The sequence below is a fragment of the Drosophila bipectinata genome, chromosome 2L (assembly GCF_030179905.1).
Source record: "Drosophila bipectinata strain 14024-0381.07 chromosome 2L, DbipHiC1v2, whole genome shotgun sequence".
NCBI lineage: Eukaryota > Metazoa > Arthropoda > Insecta > Diptera > Drosophilidae > Drosophila > Drosophila bipectinata.
Window position 1 is genome coordinate 2,747,157 of NC_091736.1, and position 20,116 is coordinate 2,767,272.

Below are 20,116 nucleotides of genomic sequence, written 5' to 3' on the forward strand. Positions count from 1 at the left end.
TTATAAAAAAAGCATAGCAATTTTTAAGTTCGGCAAATAACTAAAAGTATAAAAACGTTTACCAAAACAGGTTTAAGTGTTGCATAAGGTCTAGGAAAACAGCTGATTGGAAAGAGTATTGCCAGAGGAGATTTATTTTTAAATTATTTTAAAATAAGAATTTCAGAATGTGTATTAATCCAAAACTATTTTAAGGTATTGCTTTAAATATTAATTAAAACTAAAACTTAAACATAATATTGCCTTATTAACAAGTGGGCAGCTCCTTTCACAACATCTGTTAAGTTTGGCCGCTTTGCAACACTGCCACACATGTTCATCGGAATCAAAATTTTGTTGCCATTTGCGGTTAAATTTTCACTGCCCAACTAACTTTTAAAGTTAGTACAACACGTGATAATCGTACGAATCTAAGGAACACCATGAGTGCCAGTGAAAAATTCGTGAGCTGGCTAAACGAGCAGCTGCGCCAGCTGAATATGGACGAGGGGGTTTTCGGCTCCTACATTGTGGGCATCCTGGAGGGCGATGAAACGACGGAGGAGAAGACTGAAGCTCTCGAAGGAATTCTAAGCGAAACAGGGGTAAGTAGGGATCTAATTTTATTCCTATTTGAACTCTAATTCAATCCCTTCCCTTGTCAGTCTTCCAACATTGATGAACTGGTGGCCACCATTCTGCAAAAGTGGCTGACGAGCCATCCCAGCGCCGATGAGCCGCCCAAGAAGGGCTTGGACATCGATGTTAATGCCCAGCTAGCCAAGATGCTGGAGCAACAGAAGCTGCAACCTGCCGCCTCCAAGGAACGCGAATACACAGAAGAAGAACGACGCATCAAACAACAGATACTGGCCCAGTACTCACAGGTTCCTATCATGAAAGATCCGGCTCCAAAAGCATAATCTAATATCCCTTTCCTCTCCCACAGACGGCAGTTCTGAATGAAGATGAAGACGATTCCCAGGTGGAGAGCGAGGATGACAGTGGCGCTTTGGCTCCCAATACCAACAAGTCAGATGTCCAGGCCCTGGCCAAGGAGAAACGAGAGCAGGCCCGGCTGGACAGTGCGGCCAAGAAGCAAAAGGATAAAGAGGACCGTGAAAAACAGAAACAGCTCCGCGAGGAAAAGAAGGAAAAGCGAAAGACAGTGAAAGGTGAAAGGCGCCGGTAACCGTCCCCCAGCCAACTATTGTTCAGTTTCATATTAACCCACAGGATATATACAACTTTGTAATGCAATTGAAACGCCAAAGTTTTAAATGGATATTTTTAAAATGTTGTTTCTTCTTTTGATTCTCTTTTTTTTTTTGTTTTGGTTTTCTTCTGGCTCCTTTAATTTACTAAATTAAAATTAAACTTGTTTTCACATTTCTGCTGTTACGAGTAAGGAAATTTGTTGTCTAACGCTAACTTGGCCAACTAGTTTTAGTTTAAATTCTAAGAAAATTGTTAGTTTCATTAGTTAGTTGATAGTTCAAGGATCAGCCTCGCTCGGCGTTTCTTCCACCTCCTCGGACTCTGCCTCGTCCTCGTTCGGTGTAGTCTTCTCCTTCTCCGATTGTAAGTCTATTGAGGTTTTCTTCAGAGCCTCCAGATCGTGTATTTTAATGCGCCTGTTGTTGGGATCCAAGCAGTTGACTTTGATCTCTATGAAATCATCCGTCTGTTGGTCATCCCAACTGGAATACTAAGGGAATACATATCAGGATTATTTTTTGAAAGACCATTGAATAGAATTATTTAAGTTACCACTGAACTGGAAGTGAAAACCATTTCGTCCTCGTCGGATTTCACACGTAAGTACTTTTGAAGTAGGGTCGTATGTTCGTCTCGGCGCCACAAGCACAGCCGATTGTTCTTCATCCAGTCCTTCTCCAACAGGTCTGATTTCTTGACCATCAGGTCCAGTTGGCTCAGCTTTACGAACTGCTTCTTGGGAGGCAAACTCTGCGGTCGCTTCGAAGTGCTGGCCGAGGGATAGTCAAAGTCCTCGTCACTGGGATCTGATTCTAGGTCATCCTCGTTCTCGGAATCGTCGTCGCTCACCTTGGCCGCCCGCCGTTTGGCCTTTGAGCCAGGAGCTGCCGCCGATTTCCGCTTCCTGCCATCGGTAGCCGAGGATGCACTAGCTCCGGCGCCACCGCCACGTCCCTGCTTGGCAGGGCGCTTCTTGGTGGGTCGCCAGTCCTCCTCGGAGTCAGAGTCGTCGTCGGGACTGAAGTCCTCCTCGTCACTCTCCACGAATGTGGTGGTCACCAGCTCCGTGCGACTTCGCATCCTGGTCGAATTTTTCTCTACCTCCTGCTGCTACTGCTTTTCCTGCTGCTGCTGTGGCTGCTGCGTCTCAAAGCTGACTGAAAATTTTATTGTTGACTCCGAAAAGCCCTTTCCACCTCCCACCCGGCTGTTTCCCAGAATTGTTTCCTTCGAGGGTTGCAGCTCGTCCTCGCTCTCAGCCAAAGCTCTCCTAACGAAAAAGCTCATCAGGTTTGCATCTTCTATGAAAACGCATAAACTTTGGCATCCTGAGCTTGAGAAGCTTTCGCTTTGGAAAGTACTTTGCAAAGCTTACAGCTTGATCCCTGTAAGTTTCGGAATCATTTTTGAACAGCTCGAAAGTGGGTCAACTTTACGGTTTTGCATACGGTTCCATAATTAAAAATGATTTTAAAATTTCCTATTTTTTATTTGGGTCTAGATTTAGATGCAGATTCACAGAGAATTGCTCTACAAATCGTTTAAGGTGTTCCCCAGTAGAATCGGATGATTTTTAGCCAAGATATGGCCATCGCGGTGTGCCGAACTGCGCCCCCATGCATTTTTCAGGATTTCGTAGGGGGTCCATCAGAAAACTTCACAAAAAATCGAAAAAATATTTTGTTTGTAGATTTTGACGCAGTTTTACAGAGAATTGCTCTACAAATCGTTTAAGGTGTTCCCCAGTAGAATCGGATGATTTTTGGCCAAGATATGGCAGTTGCGGTGGGCCGAACTGCGCCCCCATGCATTTTTCAGGATTTCGTAGGGGGTCCATCAGAAAATTTGACAAAAAATCGAAAAAATATTTTGTTTGTAGATTTTGATGCAGATTTACAGAGAATTGCTCTACAAATCGTTTAAGGTGTTCCCCAGTAGAATCGGATGATTTTTAGCCAAGATATGGCCATCGCGGTGGGCCGAACTGTGCCCCCATGCGTTTTTCAGGATTTCGTAGGGGGTCTAAAAGAAAATTTGACAAAAAATCGAAAAAATATTTTGGTTGTAGATTTTGATGCAGATTTACAGAGAATTGCTCTACAAATCGTTTAAGGTGTTCCCCAGTAGAATCGGATGATTTTTCGCCAAGATATGGCCATCGCGGTGGGCCGAACTGTGCCCCCATGCGTTTTTCAGGATTTCGTAGGGGGTCTACAAGAAAATTTTACAAAAAATCGAAAAAATATTTTGTTGGTAGATTTTGATGCAGATTTACAGAGAATTGCTCTACAAATCGTTTAAGGTGTTCCCCAGTAGAATCGGATTATTTTTGGCCAAGATATGGCAGTCGCGGTGGGCCGAACTGTGCCCCCATGTATTTTTCAGGATTTCGTAAGGGGTCCATCAGAAAATCGAAAAAATATTTTGTTTGTAGATTTTGATGCAGATTTACAGAGAATTGCTCTACAAATCGTTTAAGGTGGTCCCTAGTAGAATCGGATGATTTTTAGCCAAGATATGGCCAACGCGGTGGGCCGAACTGCGCCCCCATGAATTTTTCAGGATTTCGTAGGGAGTCCATCAGAAAATTTGACAAAAAATCGAAAAAATATTTTGTTTGTAGATTTTGATGCAGATTTACAGAGAATGGCTCTACAAATCGTTTAAGGTGTTCCCCAGTAGAATCGGATAATTTTTGGCCAAGATATGGCCATCGCGGTGGGCCGTACTGTGCCCCTATGCATTTTTCAGGATTTCGTAGGGGGTCCATCAGAAAATTTGACAAAAAATCGAAAAAATATTTTGTTGGTAGATTTTGATGCAGATTTACAGAGAATTGCTCTACAAATCGTTTAAGGTGTTCCCCAGTAGAATCGGATGATTTTTAGCCAAGATATGGCCATCGCGGTGTGCCGAACTGCGCCCCCATGCATTTTTCAGGATTTCGTAGGGGGTCCATCAGAAAACTTCACAAAAAATCGAAAAAATATTTTGTTTGTAGATTTTGACGCAGTTTTACAGAGAATTGCTCTACAAATCGTTTAAGGTGTTCCCCAGTAGAATCGGATGATTTTTGGCCAAGATATGGCAGTTGCGGTGGGCCGAACTGCGCCCCCATGCATTTTTCAGGATTTCGTAGGGGGTCCATCAGAAAATTTGACAAAAAATCGAAAAAATATTTTGTTTGTAGATTTTGATGCAGATTTACAGAGAATTGCTCTACAAATCGTTTAAGGTGTTCCCCAGTAGAATCGGATGATTTTTAGCCAAGATATGGCCATCGCGGTGGGCCGAACTGTGCCCCCATGCGTTTTTCAGGATTTCGTAGGGGGTCTAAAAGAAAATTTGACAAAAAATCGAAAAAATATTTTGGTTGTAGATTTTGATGCAGATTTACAGAGAATTGCTCTACAAATCGTTTAAGGTGTTCCCCAGTAGAATCGGATGATTTTTCGCCAAGATATGGCCATCGCGGTGGGCCGAACTGTGCCCCCATGCGTTTTTCAGGATTTCGTAGGGGGTCTACAAGAAAATTTTACAAAAAATCGAAAAAATATTTTGTTGGTAGATTTTGATGCAGATTTACAGAGAATTGCTCTACAAATCGTTTAAGGTGTTCCCCAGTAGAATCGGATTATTTTTGGCCAAGATATGGCAGTCGCGGTGGGCCGAACTGTGCCCCCATGTATTTTTCAGGATTTCGTAAGGGGTCCATCAGAAAATCGAAAAAATATTTTGTTTGTAGATTTTGATGCAGATTTACAGAGAATTGCTCTACAAATCGTTTAAGGTGGTCCCTAGTAGAATCGGATGATTTTTAGCCAAGATATGGCCAACGCGGTGGGCCGAACTGCGCCCCCATGAATTTTTCAGGATTTCGTAGGGAGTCCATCAGAAAATTTGACAAAAAATCGAAAAAATATTTTGTTTGTAGATTTTGATGCAGATTTACAGAGAATGGCTCTACAAATCGTTTAAGGTGTTCCCCAGTAGAATCGGATAATTTTTGGCCAAGATATGGCCATCGCGGTGGGCCGTACTGTGCCCCTATGCATTTTTCAGGATTTCGTAGGGGGTCCATCAGAAAATTTGACAAAAAATCGAAAAAATATTTTGTTTGTAGATTTTGATGCAGATTTACAGAGAATTGCTCTACAAATCGTTTAAGGTGTTCCCCAGTAGAATCGGATGATTTTTCGCCAAGATATGGCCATCGCGGTGGGCCGAACTGTGCCCCCATGCGTTTTTCAGGATTTCGTAGGGGGTCAAAAAGAAAATTTTACAAAAAATCGAAAAAATATTTTGTTGGTAGATTTTGATGCAGATTTACAGAGAATTGCTCTACAAATCGTTTAAGGTGTTCCCCAGTAGAATCGTATGATTTTTGGCCAATATATGTCAGTCGCGGTGGGCCGAACTGTGCCCCCATGCATTTTTCAGGATTCCGTAGGGGTCCATCAGAAAATTTGACAAAAAATCGAAAAAATATTTTGTTTGTAGATTTTGATGCAGATTTACAGAGGATTGCTCTACAAATCGTTTAAGGTGTTCCCCAGTAGAATCGTATGATTTTTGGCCAATATATGTCAGTCGCGGTGGGCCGAACTGTGCCCCCATGCATTTTTCAGGATTTCGTAGGGGTCCATCAGAAAATTTGACAAAAAATCGAAAAAATATTTTGTTTGTAGATTTTGATGCAGATTTACAGAGAATTGCTCTACAAATCTTTTAAGGTGCGCCTCAGTAGAATCGGATGATTTTTGGCCAAGATATGGCCATCACGGTGGGCCGAACTGGGATCCCATGCGTTTTTTATGAATTATATTATATTGGTAATCCATTTTTAAACACCGCTTGCCAATTAAGTATTTGGATATTCATTTTTATATTAATTTCTTTAAGGTATATTTTATTTAAACATTTACATAAAGCTGGACATTGGAGCACACACACTAAGAGTACTACTACGTAATAGCTATTTTCTACGTTCGTTGATGTATTTTCTATGCAAATAATTTCCGCACTTTCCTCTAAGTTGACTAATTTACGGCTTAATGAACTTTAAACTACGTGGAGTAATCAATTCTCCGTCGAGTTGGATTATCCTTAGACCTTTAGGCGCTATACTCGCGTCGGGGTACCAAAGATGGCTCCTGATCCGACTCCGGATCCCAGTCCGGGACTGTTCCGGCGCTGGGCGAGTGGCGAGGCTGGCTGGGGATTGGGGCCATTGTTGTTGTTCAGGCGGCGCTGCTGACTGTCCGAGAAGGCGCGCTCTACAAGTTGCGGAAAGTGTCTCTTTATTAATGGGGTTTTTCTATAACTCATATATAGCCCGATCTTGTCATGCTTTTGAGGAGAACGTCTTGTGTTACATGCACAGTTTGGAGTTTCGATTCAGGAGTTTACCACATATTTTCCGATTCTTCTTTAAATAGTTAACATGCAAGTGTAAAATAATATAAAATAAATTATTATTTACGAAAAGTAATAAAGGATGAGTTTAATGAAATAACGATGGAGTGTAGATGGTAATGCTTTGAGTTTTCTGGGTTTTATTTACAAAGTAAATTGAAATCAATACAAATTTTAAAACTTAATAAAATGTAGATCTTACTTTAAAAAATTGAATAAATTTTGGAACTAAATAGTTATCCAAATCAAACACTTAGTCTAATAATATCTGCATTTAAGTCTTAATTAAATAATAATATTAATCCAAAACCAAAATAATAAAAGAATGTCAAAACCAACACATAACCATGCCAGATGAACGATGAGGGATGCAAGCCAACCCGTATTGGGAACCCCCCCACCTACCTCTGAACTTCAGGCCCTGGGCCTCGTTAATGATGGCGGCCAAGGCCGGATGCTGGTAGCGCTCTCGGAAAATGGCGGATCCGTTCATCCGGTCCGATCCATTGCTGTTGCCGTTCAGGGTGCCGCCATTACCATTTCCATTGCCGTGGTGCATCATCAGCAGCTTGTGCTGCGGCGTGTGCTGGGGCGTAAGCGAAGTGGGGGGCGTGGCATTGCCGTTCTTGTAGTACCGGTTCTGGTTCGGATCATAGGAGGCCTGTTGCGGCAGTTGCTCGTGATTCTGGTTCAGGCGATTGGCCATTTTGATCGAGGCACAGCGATCCTCCTCGTTGTTGCGCATCTTGAGGATGCGCTGATCCTGCACCGAGTACCGAGAGCCATGCAGGGCATTCAGCTGATTGAGATTGGTAACTTGGCTGCTCAGCTTCTTGGCCCGGAAGCTGCCGCCGGGCGAGGAGTTGTTGAGGAGGGTGCCGCGGGAGGAGCTTCCATTAGTTTCGGTGCTGTCCCGGCTCGCCTCCCGGTAGCTAGAGGGGCGGTGCGTCGACGGAGGTGTGTCCAGGCCGCTATCATGAGCGGAACCGTCTAGCTCCGCCTTGGCCAGGCCCATATTACTGCCACCGCCAGTGGGCAACATAGGTTGGACTGCAAGTAGAAAATGAATTAGAAAACACTCTCGTCTTGAAGAAGATAAGAAAACCCACCTGAGTGCCTCATATCAGTGGGCGCCCTGGGCTTCCTGTAGAGCCAATCCCTGTCCAGCTCGTTGCCATTATCCGGAGTGGCGCTTACGCCTCGGAACAGTCTTGGTCGTCGCAGTTGCACCTCCGCTTCCTCGGTCTCCTCATCCACCACCTGGTTAGAGCCGAAGCTGCTGTTGATAAAGATCCTCCTGGGCGAACCGTACAGGGCGCTATTGCCCTGGGTGAAGCTGTTCTGGGCCGAGGCATAGCCGTTGGAGTAACGGCTGAGATTCGCATTGCTGTGGTGCGGTATCTTCTGGGGTGTCGAGTGGTTGGTGCTGATGCCACTCATGTGGTGGTTGTGGTTCTCATTGTTCAGAGCACTCAGGTCCGGCACAGAGTCGGAGAACAGGAAGGGATTTGCCCCGGCGTATCCGTTGAGGCTGCCAGCTCCAATTTTGTGACGAGCCAAGCCTCCGCCAGTGCCATTGGTCATCAGCCAGTCGTCCAGGGCACTGGAGTAGGTGCCACCCAGTCCAAACTGCAACGAGGCATGCGACACGGGGGCAGCCAGTGAGGCGCGGGAACGTGGGCCCTGGGCAATCTTCAAGGCCTTTCTGCGCTCCTTGGAGGTAATCGTGCATTCCTATGGGTTAAAGGTTATGATTAGTTATGATTCTTGTTTGAAAAATTCTATAAAAGTCAGATGCTAGATGGCCGTGACAACTCACCTCCAGCAGCTCGAACCAGTCCTCGAGGCCATCGTCGCAGCGAAGCAGAACTCTACCCTCGCGGCCCAACAACAGTCCAATGGCGCTGTAGGAGCGTCGGTTCAGCCATTCCACCTTCTCGACGTCCACCAATTTGACCTGAAGCGAAACCACAGAAGACAATGAAGTTAGACAATCAAGTTAAAGGTTATGTAAACGTTTTTCCACGGAATGTAAAACAAAAAGACTTATCCGGATCACACTCAGTGGGACGCTGAGAGTGGGGTTTACAATTGAATTGGTTAGATGGCAAGGGGAGGGGATGACTGGGTGGGAAAGAGGTCTAGGGGTCTTTGTTGTACAGATGGATTGGTTAAGGTCACTAAACAAATATTGAAAATTGTATACTTTTGTTCCATAAAGTCTATCTCAACACCCTACAGGGCGTATACGTAATATTCTAAATACAATAGCATACCTTTCTGCAGTTGTGAAAATCACAACCCACTCAACTAATTTTTAAATGAAAGCTTCAAAAGGAGTACATACCAATTATTTTTAGTAAAAACTTTCAAGCTGACAACTTTGTTGGAATAATGCAATTAAGTGTCATTCCCTTGTTCTGGTCTAGTCTATGGCCTGCTTCCCTTTTGCATATTGCAACTCGGTTAAAAGTCATTAGGCCAGCAGGCTCTTCCTCTATAGGAGCCGCAAACTTTTTTAACATGAAAAACTTTTTATTGAACTTATTTTTTTGTCCCTTTTATTTTGTTTTCGCCCTCTTGTTTATGAGCAAGAACTTAAAGTTCGCCAACGATTCATCGTGCTGGCATGGCGCTCTCTTATGGCCAAGAACTATGTGAGGCCATTAGGCAAATATGTCAGCAGCCCCAAGAAAGCAGAAAAAAAACAACCAGAGAATGGAAAATAGCTGAGGAAAAGCCTCAGAGGCAGAATCTGAGGCAGCAGAAGCAGAAGCTGCCGCCGCGTGTGGCAATTAGCCAAGTTATGCGTCCTCTTTTCTTTTCTATCTTTCTCCCTCACTCCATCTAATGGCCAACATAATTAAGTTCTTTAAGCATTTCGGAGGGCCGATCGCTTTTTATGATAAATTGTGGAAGCAGCCTGGTTGGAATATGGAAAATCGCATAAAGTTAAGCAAGCCGATTCCACTTCGTTTGATGGATGAATCGCTGGATTTGTTCATGTCACGATCAAAGATCAGACTGGAGACTCTCTGAGGAGTGGAGTGGGTTCTGGTGTGTGGGTGGAATCTAAGAAATGGATAAAATTTAAATATTTATGATATTCCACGATGATCCCCACAAAAGATGCCAGATTTCGATATTGCCACACAAAAGTTTACATTAAACTAATATTGGATTTTGATTTAAATCGAATATCAGTTCTATTTTTAAAGGTTTACTTATGTAATATTTTTCTACCTTTTGCTTTCTCTACGTTTGACCTCTATTGAGGTCTATTTGTGTGTGAAACTCTGACCCAACTGATTATGCATACTGGTGTCCAAACCCACAATCAATGGCCAATAGATATTTTCCCAAATTTCCGCTCCAAGTTTGGCCAACAAATCAGGTGTTCAAGGTCGTCATTGATCGGCTTGTTGGCTCGCCTGTTATTATTTATTATTGTTATTTATGGGGTTTATGAACAAATTCCATTGTAGCCATTGCTGTTTTATATTTTGACATGTTTAATAGCCTGAGCTGTCAAAACTAACACAAAAGCTTACCAGATTTTGGCATTGCAGTTCGAGAAAGTTGAATTGAATTTGGCGCGTGTACGGATCTATCTCATGGCTATGGATATAATTTAATTTAAAGCATAATTCCTGGCCTCTTTTGTTGAGTTTTCTTTTTATTATCTACCCTGTTTTAATTATGCAAGCTCATATTTCAAGCCTCCGTATCGTAGTCACTTTAGTGCAACCCAATTAATAATGCTCATTAATGGAGAAGAGACGGAAATTGCATTTCCCTCCGGCACGGCCAGGATGGCTCTCTCATCCCAGCCAAGGACAAAAATCAATATCGCTTTCAATCACTGTCAGAGTGCAAAGCTGCAGAATTCTGAGGCAGAAAACTTTGCCATCCCGCAGGCAGGTAAACCAAAGCATCAACATTAAAACCCAACCACCACCCACCCACTGGCGGCGCCTGACAATCTCTCAGCACCTGTAATTATGCCCGATTGATTTCCCCCGTGGTGTGTGTAGGCCTTTCATTTCACTGACAGACTGAAAACTGTTGAAAATTTGCGAAAATCGCATTAAATAATTAGAATGAGACAGATGGCCCCCTGACACGCTGCCTCGCTTTGTCTTTACGCCTAATTGATTAAGTTGATTACATTGACGAGGCGATATTGAATCATTGTAGTGTCAATAAAACATCAATGAACAAGCGAAACACACAAAAAAGCGATAAAATGAGATGCCGCCTTCCTTCCTCGTTAATGAGTCAAGTATTTCCTTGCGTGCCGTCTCTTTCATCTACCTAGCTGTGCTCTCTTTCACACCTTCTTCATGGCTGAATGCCTTTGGGTTGAGACTCGGCTAGACCAGGTCGAGTGTGGGTGGCTGGGTGGTTGTCTTTGATGTCTCATGTTGTTACCATTTTTGGGCGAATTTATTGAAGGTCAATTGGGTGATATTTATTTGGCATTAAATCGTTAAATAATATCTTAAATACCGGGCTGTCTTTTTTGATTAATTTTCCTCAATTTCATTTCTTAATTTCCTGGCAAATATTTTCCTTCACATTAAATAAGTTAATCTCCCGCACAGTGCTTGGCATTTTTCACCATTTAGTTCCACCTATGTCATTATTTTCCCCTGCCTCTGGTTTAATTTTGTTGTTACTTCAACAATTTCCCCGAACCGTGGGTTTTTTTTGCTTATTTACTTTGGAAAATTGCCCGAACAATTTTCGTTTTGTTTTATTTTGCGAGAAAAAAAAGTGTATTTTAATTTAAAATTAAACTGTAAACAACAACAACCTGCCGCCGGGCGGGGTATCTATGTATTGACACTGCTTTCAAGAGAGATTTTTAGCAATGCCAACAAAAAGACAAATTTAAAACAAAATTAAACAGGAAAATGGACAAAAAAAAAATCGTAATTTTCCCATGATCTCTTTGCAGTAGCAAGCTGCTGTTGTTCGTGCACTTTCCTTATTTGTTTAAGTAGCAACTACAACTACATACGGTGGCTGATTTTAATGAAAAATTTCATGGCAATCGGGTATTGAATACCCTCACTGTTGGCTTTTATAATCTACATATTGTTAAAAAATATACGCTTTAAGGAAAATGCTCATTTAAATAAAACTAATTAAGTTGAAACCTTTTTTGAATTTTTAAAAAGAGCATTAGGACTTAAGCTTTTTCTCAGTAATTTTCTTTGCCATTTTCCTTTTTGTTTGTTCCTGTTTGTATTTACCCGCTTGCCTTCAGGGTTTTTCCAGTATTTGTTTTGCTTTCAACGTAAAGTTGCACATACTATAGGAGTTGAGGCACTCCAGTTGGGGGGACTATCACGATGCTGGCGGGGGCATAGCTGGGCAAATAGTTAAGCAAATTAACATGCAGTAGATGCAAGTTTTATCCAATTAGTTGAAGTTTTTCCTCTTCGATCGGGATTTCGCAAAAAAGTCAAACGGATTTCAATTGAAGATTGCCTATCAATGGACTCCCCATACTACCCACTACCCGGGACGGATATCTTTCATCCATCTGACTGAAAAGTCAATTGCAAAACGTGACTGGATGTGTCTGGCATTGTCAACCGAAAAAGACTTCATTTATAAGCCATTTTTTGTGTTGCTGTTCAGCTCGGAAAGGTGTGTCCTAGTCACCCCTCCCGCACCACGAACAGGTTATAGCCATGACTGGCTCATAAAGCCCGGGCATAAATCTCAACCTGGCTGCAATAGAATTTCACACAATGCCCCGTAAATAACAAAGTTTCCGCTTAGCGCGGTTAAATGGGAAATGATATGAAACTTGTGGAACAAAATGGAGGTTTTTTCTAATCCATTATTTTGACTTACCTTAAAGATAAACTGTCCCATATCGGAGGCACGTTCATTGGCCGATCCCGAGGCTCTCTTGAAGCAATGCAAGTAGTCACGAGTGAGCACAAAGTATCTGCAAGTAAAGAGATTGTTTATGTCAGTAACAAATCCGTTCACAACTCGAATGACCTTTAAACATAAATCTTTCGGCAGTCTTCAGTTAAAGGTCAGCCCAGTCAGCCACTCCAAATAAAATCCAGCATCATCAAAAATTTGCTTTCAATACATGGAGTTACCCTTCCCCATTGATGGCATTTGGATATGTTATTAATAAATCATAAATCATGCGCCAAAAAAAAAAAAACAGATATCCCTTTCTCCATTGAAGCTGAAAAGTGCCTTAAGTTTTACGACTTTTGAGGAACGATAATAATAATATTATTTTTTATTTTATCGTTTTTGCAGCAATGAAAATCGGTTTTATTAATGTGCCAAACGTTCTATATCTGAATACATAAAAATCAGTATTTATTCATCATTCATGAGAAGCAAATTCCACAGCTTTGGTTGGATTTTGAAATTGACTAATAGCCGACTTCCCCGGGTGGAAGTTCTCATTTTGTTTGGCTGATTAACGTGGTCAAGAAAATTGAGCAAAGAAAATTGTTTGGCTTTGAGGAATGGGTAACCGGTTGTGGGCTTCTCGGTCCGCTACGGTGGGTGGCTTGGCAAGGGGTTTCCCTTGAACCATTGTCTGGTTGCGGATAATAATCGAGTCAGTTATTAGTCAGGCTAGGTAAATGGTAGAGACATGCAATCCAGGTAATGGGCGCCGAGATCAAAGCCAAAGATGAGCAGACTTAGTCAGTTATGACTCTTTTTTTTATTTATTTTAAAATTAGTTCTAAATTTTGCAATTATAGTTTGCACAAAAATAAATCTAATTAAAATGGCAAACAAATAAATCCTGATTGCTAAAAGCATTAATATTTAAAATCAAATATTGACCTTTAAAATTACCGGCTTAGTTGATCATTAAATGTCAATTATAATTGAACCGATAAATAATGATAAGCGATAAGCGTAATTATCGGTTCAAAGGCCAACAGCCGAAAATCAAACAAAAACATCAACTTGCATTGCAACATAATTAAATTTCAATTAAATTCAGCCGAGGGAAACAAAAACAAAAGAGCTGTCATCCGGTTGTACCCGATTTCGCCCATTCCCCTGGTATCCTATTAGCATTATCTGGTAAAGGACGAGCCAGCATGCAGCCACTGTCAATTATGCTCTTTTTTGCAATTAACAACCCTCGGAGGTTGTGAAATATTTTTGCATATTTTCCGGCCCGGTTGGGGTAGTCCCCCCTCCGTATGTCTGGTCCTGTGGTCCTGGCCAATGCAGATTGCGGTGGAGGTATATTTAAAATCGCTTAAACATTATGCAGAACCACTCGAATGCACAGGACATTCAAATAAATCGTCTAACGATACTAACTTTAATATTTCTTTAAAAAAAAAAGACTTTTTTGAAGCCAATTTTAAATATTAAATATCTTAAATTAACAATTAAATTAAATATCTACTAATAATATTTTTCGTGTGTACTCACCGTTCCTTCCAGCGCGAGAAGAGGCGATCCCTTTGCTGCCAGAGCAGTCCACGTTTAATGGGTCCTGTCATGGAGGCCACCGGAATGCGTCCTGCCAGCAAGGATTGCTGCAAAATGCGAGTAAAACGGTGAAAATTGTTGCTGATTGTGCATTCTTTTAATTTAATTATGGTGAATATTTGTGTGAGTGTGTAGTTAACGCATTTCTATGCCTCAGCTGTTTTGCTCGTAAATTCTTTTATAAATTATTAAAAAGCCGGCATGGAAAAAGGCCAATTTCCCACACACACACATACACTAGACCAGGAGGGAGAAAGCGAGGCACTCTCGTGAGCTCATGATTAATGTTGCTTTAAAAACGCTGCCACTTGCGCCACTTTTCAACCCCAGCACCCTCTGGCCCCCAAACCCCAAGAACCTCCTCCCGACTTAACCATTACTCTGCTGCCATAAATTGTGTTTGTTGTTGTGCGGTTTGTTGTTTTGGCTTTATGAGCATTAAGGCAATTTATTATCAACCATAGTGTTATAATATTTTACATTAACAAATGTTACACGGCCGTGTCCTGGCTTATCCCACGTAATTATCATGTATCTGTATCTTTAGGTGAATATCTTTCAGCAAAGATTGATCACCGATCGATGTATCTGACAGTTTAAGTTTAAAAAGACATTTATTTTAATACTATAAAAATAAACGATAGGCGAAAGGGTCACAGGTTCAAAAATACTTGCCTCACAAAACTGATTTGCCAACTTAGGTTTGCCAATTCGATTTAATAACTCAATTTGAACTTTATTCATAGACTCGAAATGGTAAACCAGTGGCTTTTTCATCACCAAGCCAGCATTAAAATTTATTATTAGCCCGACCAAACTGAGACGAATCGAAGCTCAACAAACTAATGAGATGCCCGAATGCCTTTGAGGCAAAAAGTATCCGAAAAGTCAAAACAAAACAATAAACGCCAAAAAATCTATCAAAATGCTAACGGGTCGTTTTATTTGCGATTTGACAAAAGCGTGAAACGAAAATCGAATTATAATTGAGACGGAGAGCCAGCCGAAGTAGCTCCCAAGTAGCAGAAACAATTTCGGCCAAAATCTGGCAAATGCCCGAAACGAGGCAATAAATCTTTAGCCGCTGAAATTAAAGATACTTTTCTTGTTTTATCTGCTGTGAGCCATCTATCCTATAAATGGAATGAAGTTCTTAGCCAGTTCTGGTCAAATTAATGTTAGTCACGAGCTGCGAGCAGACAAAAGCCAACTTCAAGCTCAATATGGTCAAGAGGGGACTGAAAACAAGGCAGAAAGAAAGAGTTTGGTTCGGATACTTCCCAGCAAAAGGGTGGTGGTCGAAAGAATTCAACTTGAAAAAAATCAACTCAAACTTAATTTGGCGCATTAAAAACTATTGTTCCGGGTCTGGAATGCGTAAGAAAGGGTGAGGTAGAGGTGGCCAAAAAGAGAGAGGACGAAACGTGCTGCAGCCATTGCAGTTAATGAGGAAAATGAGTTTGCTTTTGGCCCCTTCGGAATTGGGGCTCGAAATGTGTTGTTTTTTTCAGTAGAGCTGTGGGCGGAAAATTCTCAACTCGGCTCTTAGCTGAGAGATATATTTTCATTTAAAGTTTCTGACTTGGTCTAATAAAATTGTGGGCCAAATCGATGTCTAAAGTATTTTGAAATTCCTGAAAAATTGCTTTATCTTTGAGGTACTTAAGTTTGCTTTGTATTTTATCTCTTCCCTGGCTACCTATTTGCGTTGCATTCTATTCAAGATAAATTATCACAGCTTATCATTGTTCAGGCATTAATTTAAATAAATAAAAGTTCTTTAATTAGCCAGTCAAGGTGCACTCACAAGACAAAAAACAAAGACCCGAGATAAGAGGGAGTTCTACGTCAAACGAGAAGAAAAAGCTTTGAGACTTCCTCTTTAATTAGTGGAGGAAAATTTTATTATTTTTTTAAGTAAGCCCAGGGTTATATAATCCACTTGCCTTCAATGTCTTAATGCCCTCATTTTCATTGCATTTCATGTCATTTTTTTGCGAGTATGTGAAAACTTTTGCAATTGCAGAAATTCCTCTCCTCCGAAAAGTGCAGAGCTTCTCCATAGCTCAGAGTTGATTATTTATGCTGCGGGTTTTACTGTTTGTTGCCGCCAAAGTTGGCAGACAGTGGCAAAAAAATGAATTTCTGGTATTTCTTTTTGATTGCATTCAACTGGGCTTACATAATTACCTGGCCAAGTCTGGCCTGGCTGGCGCCCCTCATAAGGCAGCTTTTAATTGCACTTGCACTGGCCGAGTGCTGAAAACTGACAATCTCCGCCACAAAACATAGTTATGATGGGACTCACACCCAGTTCATAGTTTTTTTGGTATCATCCACCGCCAACACAGAATTGCCTTCAACTGCCTCCTCAAAACACTTATGAATTGTTAAATATTCAGTTGACTTTTGATTTCCGCTCACCCAACCCAAATGTGTCATCGTCATCAGCAGAATCATCTGCAAGTTGTTCCCAATTTATGGGCCACCTATTAATAGCCATCAAAGTTGAGTGATTTATTGCCATTTCCCTTCTAGTACACCAATGCAAAATCTCACACATATTTGTCATAAAATGTGGAAAATTTCTAAGAAACATATCTGTTCTTTTATATATATAAATTCCATAATTATATGCCTTATTTCCGCTGGCCCCAAAAAAACCTGCCCATGGGGCCCTGAAAATGTTACGACTACGTTTTGGGAATGTAATTTCCATAGCCAGAACGTGATGAAAATTAAAAATGATTTCTATGTTTAATTTCCGAAGGGCTTTATAATCGATGTTGTCATAATTTGCGTGGTGAAAGGAACAAGACTTTATACACCGAACATAAAAACAAAAACATCGTTTTTCTTCCTCCACAATATTAGCTACAAAATCATTAATAATTCCTATTGAGGCAATTATTTTGGACAGCGACCTCTTGAGTCAATGATTTTTATAACAAAACTTTTTTAATTTAATTATGAAAGCACCGTACACAGACACAAACTACTTGGCGTAGGCTTGGCGGGTTCAGTGAAAAGAACACACAAAGTGAAAATTTGTGCAACAGCTGGAAATGTAGGAGACTTTCAGGGCAAAGGTAGCCCAGGAGTTGCTTTTCATTTAATAAATTCCAATTTTTTTTCGCTTTTGCCAGTTGAGAGCACAGAAAGTATTTATGACTCGGGTTGGATGAGTTAACATCAAAAGGCAGAGAAAAGATGGCTTTGTTTGGTGAGCGTTGAACAAAAGTCAAATATAATCCGCAAATGAAAATGAAATTCAATTTGCCAACAAGTCATGTTGAAACAATTGAAAAAGGCAACAAAAAAACTGGGAAAATGGGAAAAATTCAATGTTCAAATGCTCAAATATTTGCTCCGCTTTAATTGAAAGTCAACTAAAACTGAAAGTTGCTTTTCAACGTATTTGCTTACCCAATACAGATCCGTAGAGAAAATCATGTCTGTTTCAGATAAACAGAGCTCCTTTTTGAAATGAAAATTTCACACAGAAATCTTTCAAAAAAAGGCTATTTTATAATCGTGTTTCGTTAAAGTATTTTATTGGCCAAAAAAACACTTTGGCTGAGATCAACCCGAACCGCACCAACTTCCATTGACGACTATTCAAAATTCTGTTGAGCAAAGATTTTCATGACAGAGTCCGCCTAAACATTTGTTTTTTTCCCCATCACATATGGCGAAAACAAGCCCAGTTCCATGGGTCTGGCCTGTATAGCCTGGCTGTGTGTGTTCTACACATGCTTGTGTGTGCGAGCACATGCAAAAAGTATCTGTATCTCAGCTATAGTGTATCTATGTATCTGTTGCGGCGCATTGTCGTCTGCCGTGACGTGACACACATGTGGGCAATTCTAAGCAGGCAAGCCATGAAGATTTTGCCGCTGTTGCGGTTGTTTTTGTTTGGTTGTCTGTTTGGCCGTTTTCTTCTCAGTTCTTCTTCTTGTTTTGGCCAAACATGTGCCTACGGTTTTTGGCTTTTATGGTTTATGTGTTAATAAGGCGACCTTCATGACCAAATCGCTGAGATTTTTCTATGCTTTTCGGTTAGGCGCAAAAACAAACGCAACTCTCCGGCCATAGTGTGTGGCAATGGGCGTGGTAAATGAATAAAGAATGAGATATGGCTTTTTATCTTTTTAGCCACATCAAAGATGTTTATGGTCAAGTTTCCAAGATACCAAGCTATTATGTTAATGATGAAAAACAATTTTCAGGAAGCTTTCGAAACCACAAAAAAGGAGGTTTCTTTTGAAGGATTTCATATTGAAACCAAAACTCTAACAATCTCCTTATGCAATCCAAGCCATCGACCTTCAACCGACTCCCTCCTGTCTAGTCGAATACATTCTATCATTTTTTCTAAGACTGCCCGTCTGCCAGTCACTCGGAATGGCAACTTGCGTTTCATTTTAAAATTGTTCTCTGCATTAGGTCTTTTGAAATGCATTTGGCAACGGGAAATGGGCAATAGTGCCTCCTCCTATTGGCTCAGTGGGGTGGCCATCCCAAAATCCATTTCAGAACCAACAAGAAAAACGAGATCCTGCCGCGTGAAGTCAAAAGACGAAAAAAAGAGAACAGAGGACCAGAACGTGAAATTCTGATGTTCCCGTGGTTTCTCAGAAATTCATCATCATCTTCATGTTAGATGTGGCCCTGGCCCTGTAGACCAGCCGTCGTTAGGTCTGCCAAAAAAAATAAAATAAAAAAGTTTTGGGAATTCAGGAAACCATATGTGTGAAAAGGGAAAAAATCAAGAATGCAAAAGTAGAAGGCCAACCATGAGCAGTCCTTGAACTTGGAACAGGAAGTGAGGTATCAAGTAAATTGCCAATTCTCTTTCTTTCTTTGTTTTATATAGATATGGATTCAATCTATATTATTTCTTTTAAAAGTCTATAGAGATATGTCTATAGAGACTCAGTAGTCTATAGACTCTAAAGATATATTCGCTTATTCCAAGGCCTTTAGGAATCTGTGATCCTATGGAAGTGAGAGCATCCAGCCTTCGTCCTTTACCTTTGGGAACATCGCACCCTGCTTTATTTTTAAAAATTCTATGCATATTTTCTGACTTCTCCCTGCCTGTCTTACAGTTTCTCACCCTTTCTCTAGAGACGATGGCGTCATGCGGGCTCGATAAAAATCATGAGGTTTTTTTTTGTTGACGGGTTACTGAGTGCCCACAGAGGTGAGGTGCGAAATGCTTGGCCAACTGCAATTGATGGCAAACTCTCGGCGGCGAAACTAGCTTCACATGTTTTTGTATCTTATGTGTATCTATCTATTAGCCGCAACTATGTAAGGTCACGCCTAGCATAAGACCGAGACCGCCGCCCCCTAAAAACCTTTCTCACATGCTGTGGCAAGTCAACTTTGTATCTAGATACAAGGTACACTTGGCGTGAGTGTGCGAGATGATGTTCTTGTTTCCTCTGTTGTTGTTTGTTCTGCCTGATTATGACATTCAACATGAACACGTAGCGAGTGCAACATATGCCAGGGACAGCTCTGGTATTTTTGCGAGTTCGTTTGGTATTTCATTCAGCGGTCACAGCATGACACGCCTGTCAGGGAGCTGAAGCTGAAGAACTGAAAAAACTGCAAGCCAGCGGATTTTATTTTCTTTTCCGCAACATAGTTGGGTTTTTCCCCATAGTTGGGTCAGAACCCAGCTGGAATTGGTAGTTTCAAATGTATCTAGATAATGGCTGACGGCCAATTGGCAGGCCAATCTGATGATCGGATATTGCTTACATCTTGCTTGCGTTTTAACAAAGTTGTTTCGTGTTTAGAACTCACCTGGAAAGAGAAGAACAGAGATCCATTCATTAGGAAGATATAAATATTGAAAAAGTTATTAATTAGGGTTTGGAAATCTCTACTAAAAGCCCTATAAGACGATTAATTCCTTTCACCAATCTGTTGGGGATTAAATGGCTTACAAGGGCAGCTTTGAAATGAGTTTTGAGATCATTGACTC

General features: G+C 41.1%; 3 protein-coding genes across 8 annotated transcripts in view; 1 reads left to right on the forward strand and 2 right to left on the reverse strand.

Moving 5' to 3' along the window:
• Window positions 1-1,279, forward strand: LOC108124476 (coiled-coil domain-containing protein 43). Its single transcript, XM_017240169.3, has 4 exons — window positions 1-195; window positions 256-584; window positions 645-866; window positions 929-1,279. Exons 2-4 carry the CDS (start codon window positions 423-425, stop codon window positions 1,169-1,171), a joined length of 627 nt encoding a protein of 208 aa, XP_017095658.2. The 5' UTR covers window positions 1-195; window positions 256-422; the 3' UTR covers window positions 1,172-1,279.
• Window positions 1,280-1,293: 14 nt separating this feature from the next.
• Window positions 1,294-2,489, reverse strand: LOC108124475 (uncharacterized). Its single transcript, XM_017240168.3, has 2 exons — window positions 1,750-2,489; window positions 1,294-1,687 (listed from the first exon to the last, which is right to left on the reverse strand). Exons 1-2 carry the CDS (start codon window positions 2,275-2,277, stop codon window positions 1,475-1,477), a joined length of 741 nt encoding a protein of 246 aa, XP_017095657.2. The 5' UTR covers window positions 2,278-2,489; the 3' UTR covers window positions 1,294-1,474.
• Window positions 2,490-6,089: 3,600 nt separating this feature from the next.
• Window positions 6,090-20,116, reverse strand: part of LOC108124474 (homeobox protein 9) — a 35,226-nt gene continuing 21,199 nt past the window's right edge. For 2 of the 6 annotated variants that reach the window (XM_043212670.2, XM_043212667.2), the window contains 6 exons: window positions 14,059-14,165; window positions 12,481-12,577; window positions 8,432-8,569; window positions 7,722-8,346; window positions 7,018-7,662; window positions 6,090-6,473 (listed from right to left, as the gene is read on the reverse strand). In XM_043212670.2, coding sequence (XP_043068605.1) covers window positions 6,319-6,473; window positions 7,018-7,662; window positions 7,722-8,346; window positions 8,432-8,569; window positions 12,481-12,577; window positions 14,059-14,165 — 1,767 coding nt within the window. In that variant the 3' untranslated portion in view covers window positions 6,090-6,318. Of the gene's footprint in view, window positions 6,626-7,017; window positions 7,663-7,721; window positions 8,347-8,431; window positions 8,570-12,480; window positions 12,578-14,058; window positions 14,166-17,544; window positions 17,732-20,116 lie in introns of those variants that run through there. The other 4 variants (XM_017240165.3, XM_017240166.3, XM_043212669.2 and 1 more) reach the window with 4 other exon arrangements.

Excerpts from the sequence above, each read along its gene's own strand:
- LOC108124476 (XM_017240169.3), top strand. The coding sequence starts at position 423 with ATGAGTGCCAGTGAAAAATTCGTGAGCTGGCTAAACGAGCAGCTGCGC. Across the intron at positions 585-644 it reads GAATTCTAAGCGAAACAGGG|TCTTCCAACATTGATGAACT; the intron begins GTAAGTAGGGAT and ends TTCCCTTGTCAG. Across the intron at positions 867-928 it reads TACTGGCCCAGTACTCACAG|ACGGCAGTTCTGAATGAAGA; the intron begins GTTCCTATCATG and ends CCTCTCCCACAG.
- LOC108124475 (XM_017240168.3), bottom strand. The coding sequence starts at position 2,277 with ATGCGAAGTCGCACGGAGCTGGTGACCACCACATTCGTGGAGAGTGAC. Across the intron at positions 1,688-1,749 it reads TTTTCACTTCCAGTTCAGTG|TATTCCAGTTGGGATGACCA; the intron begins GTAACTTAAATA and ends GTATTCCCTTAG.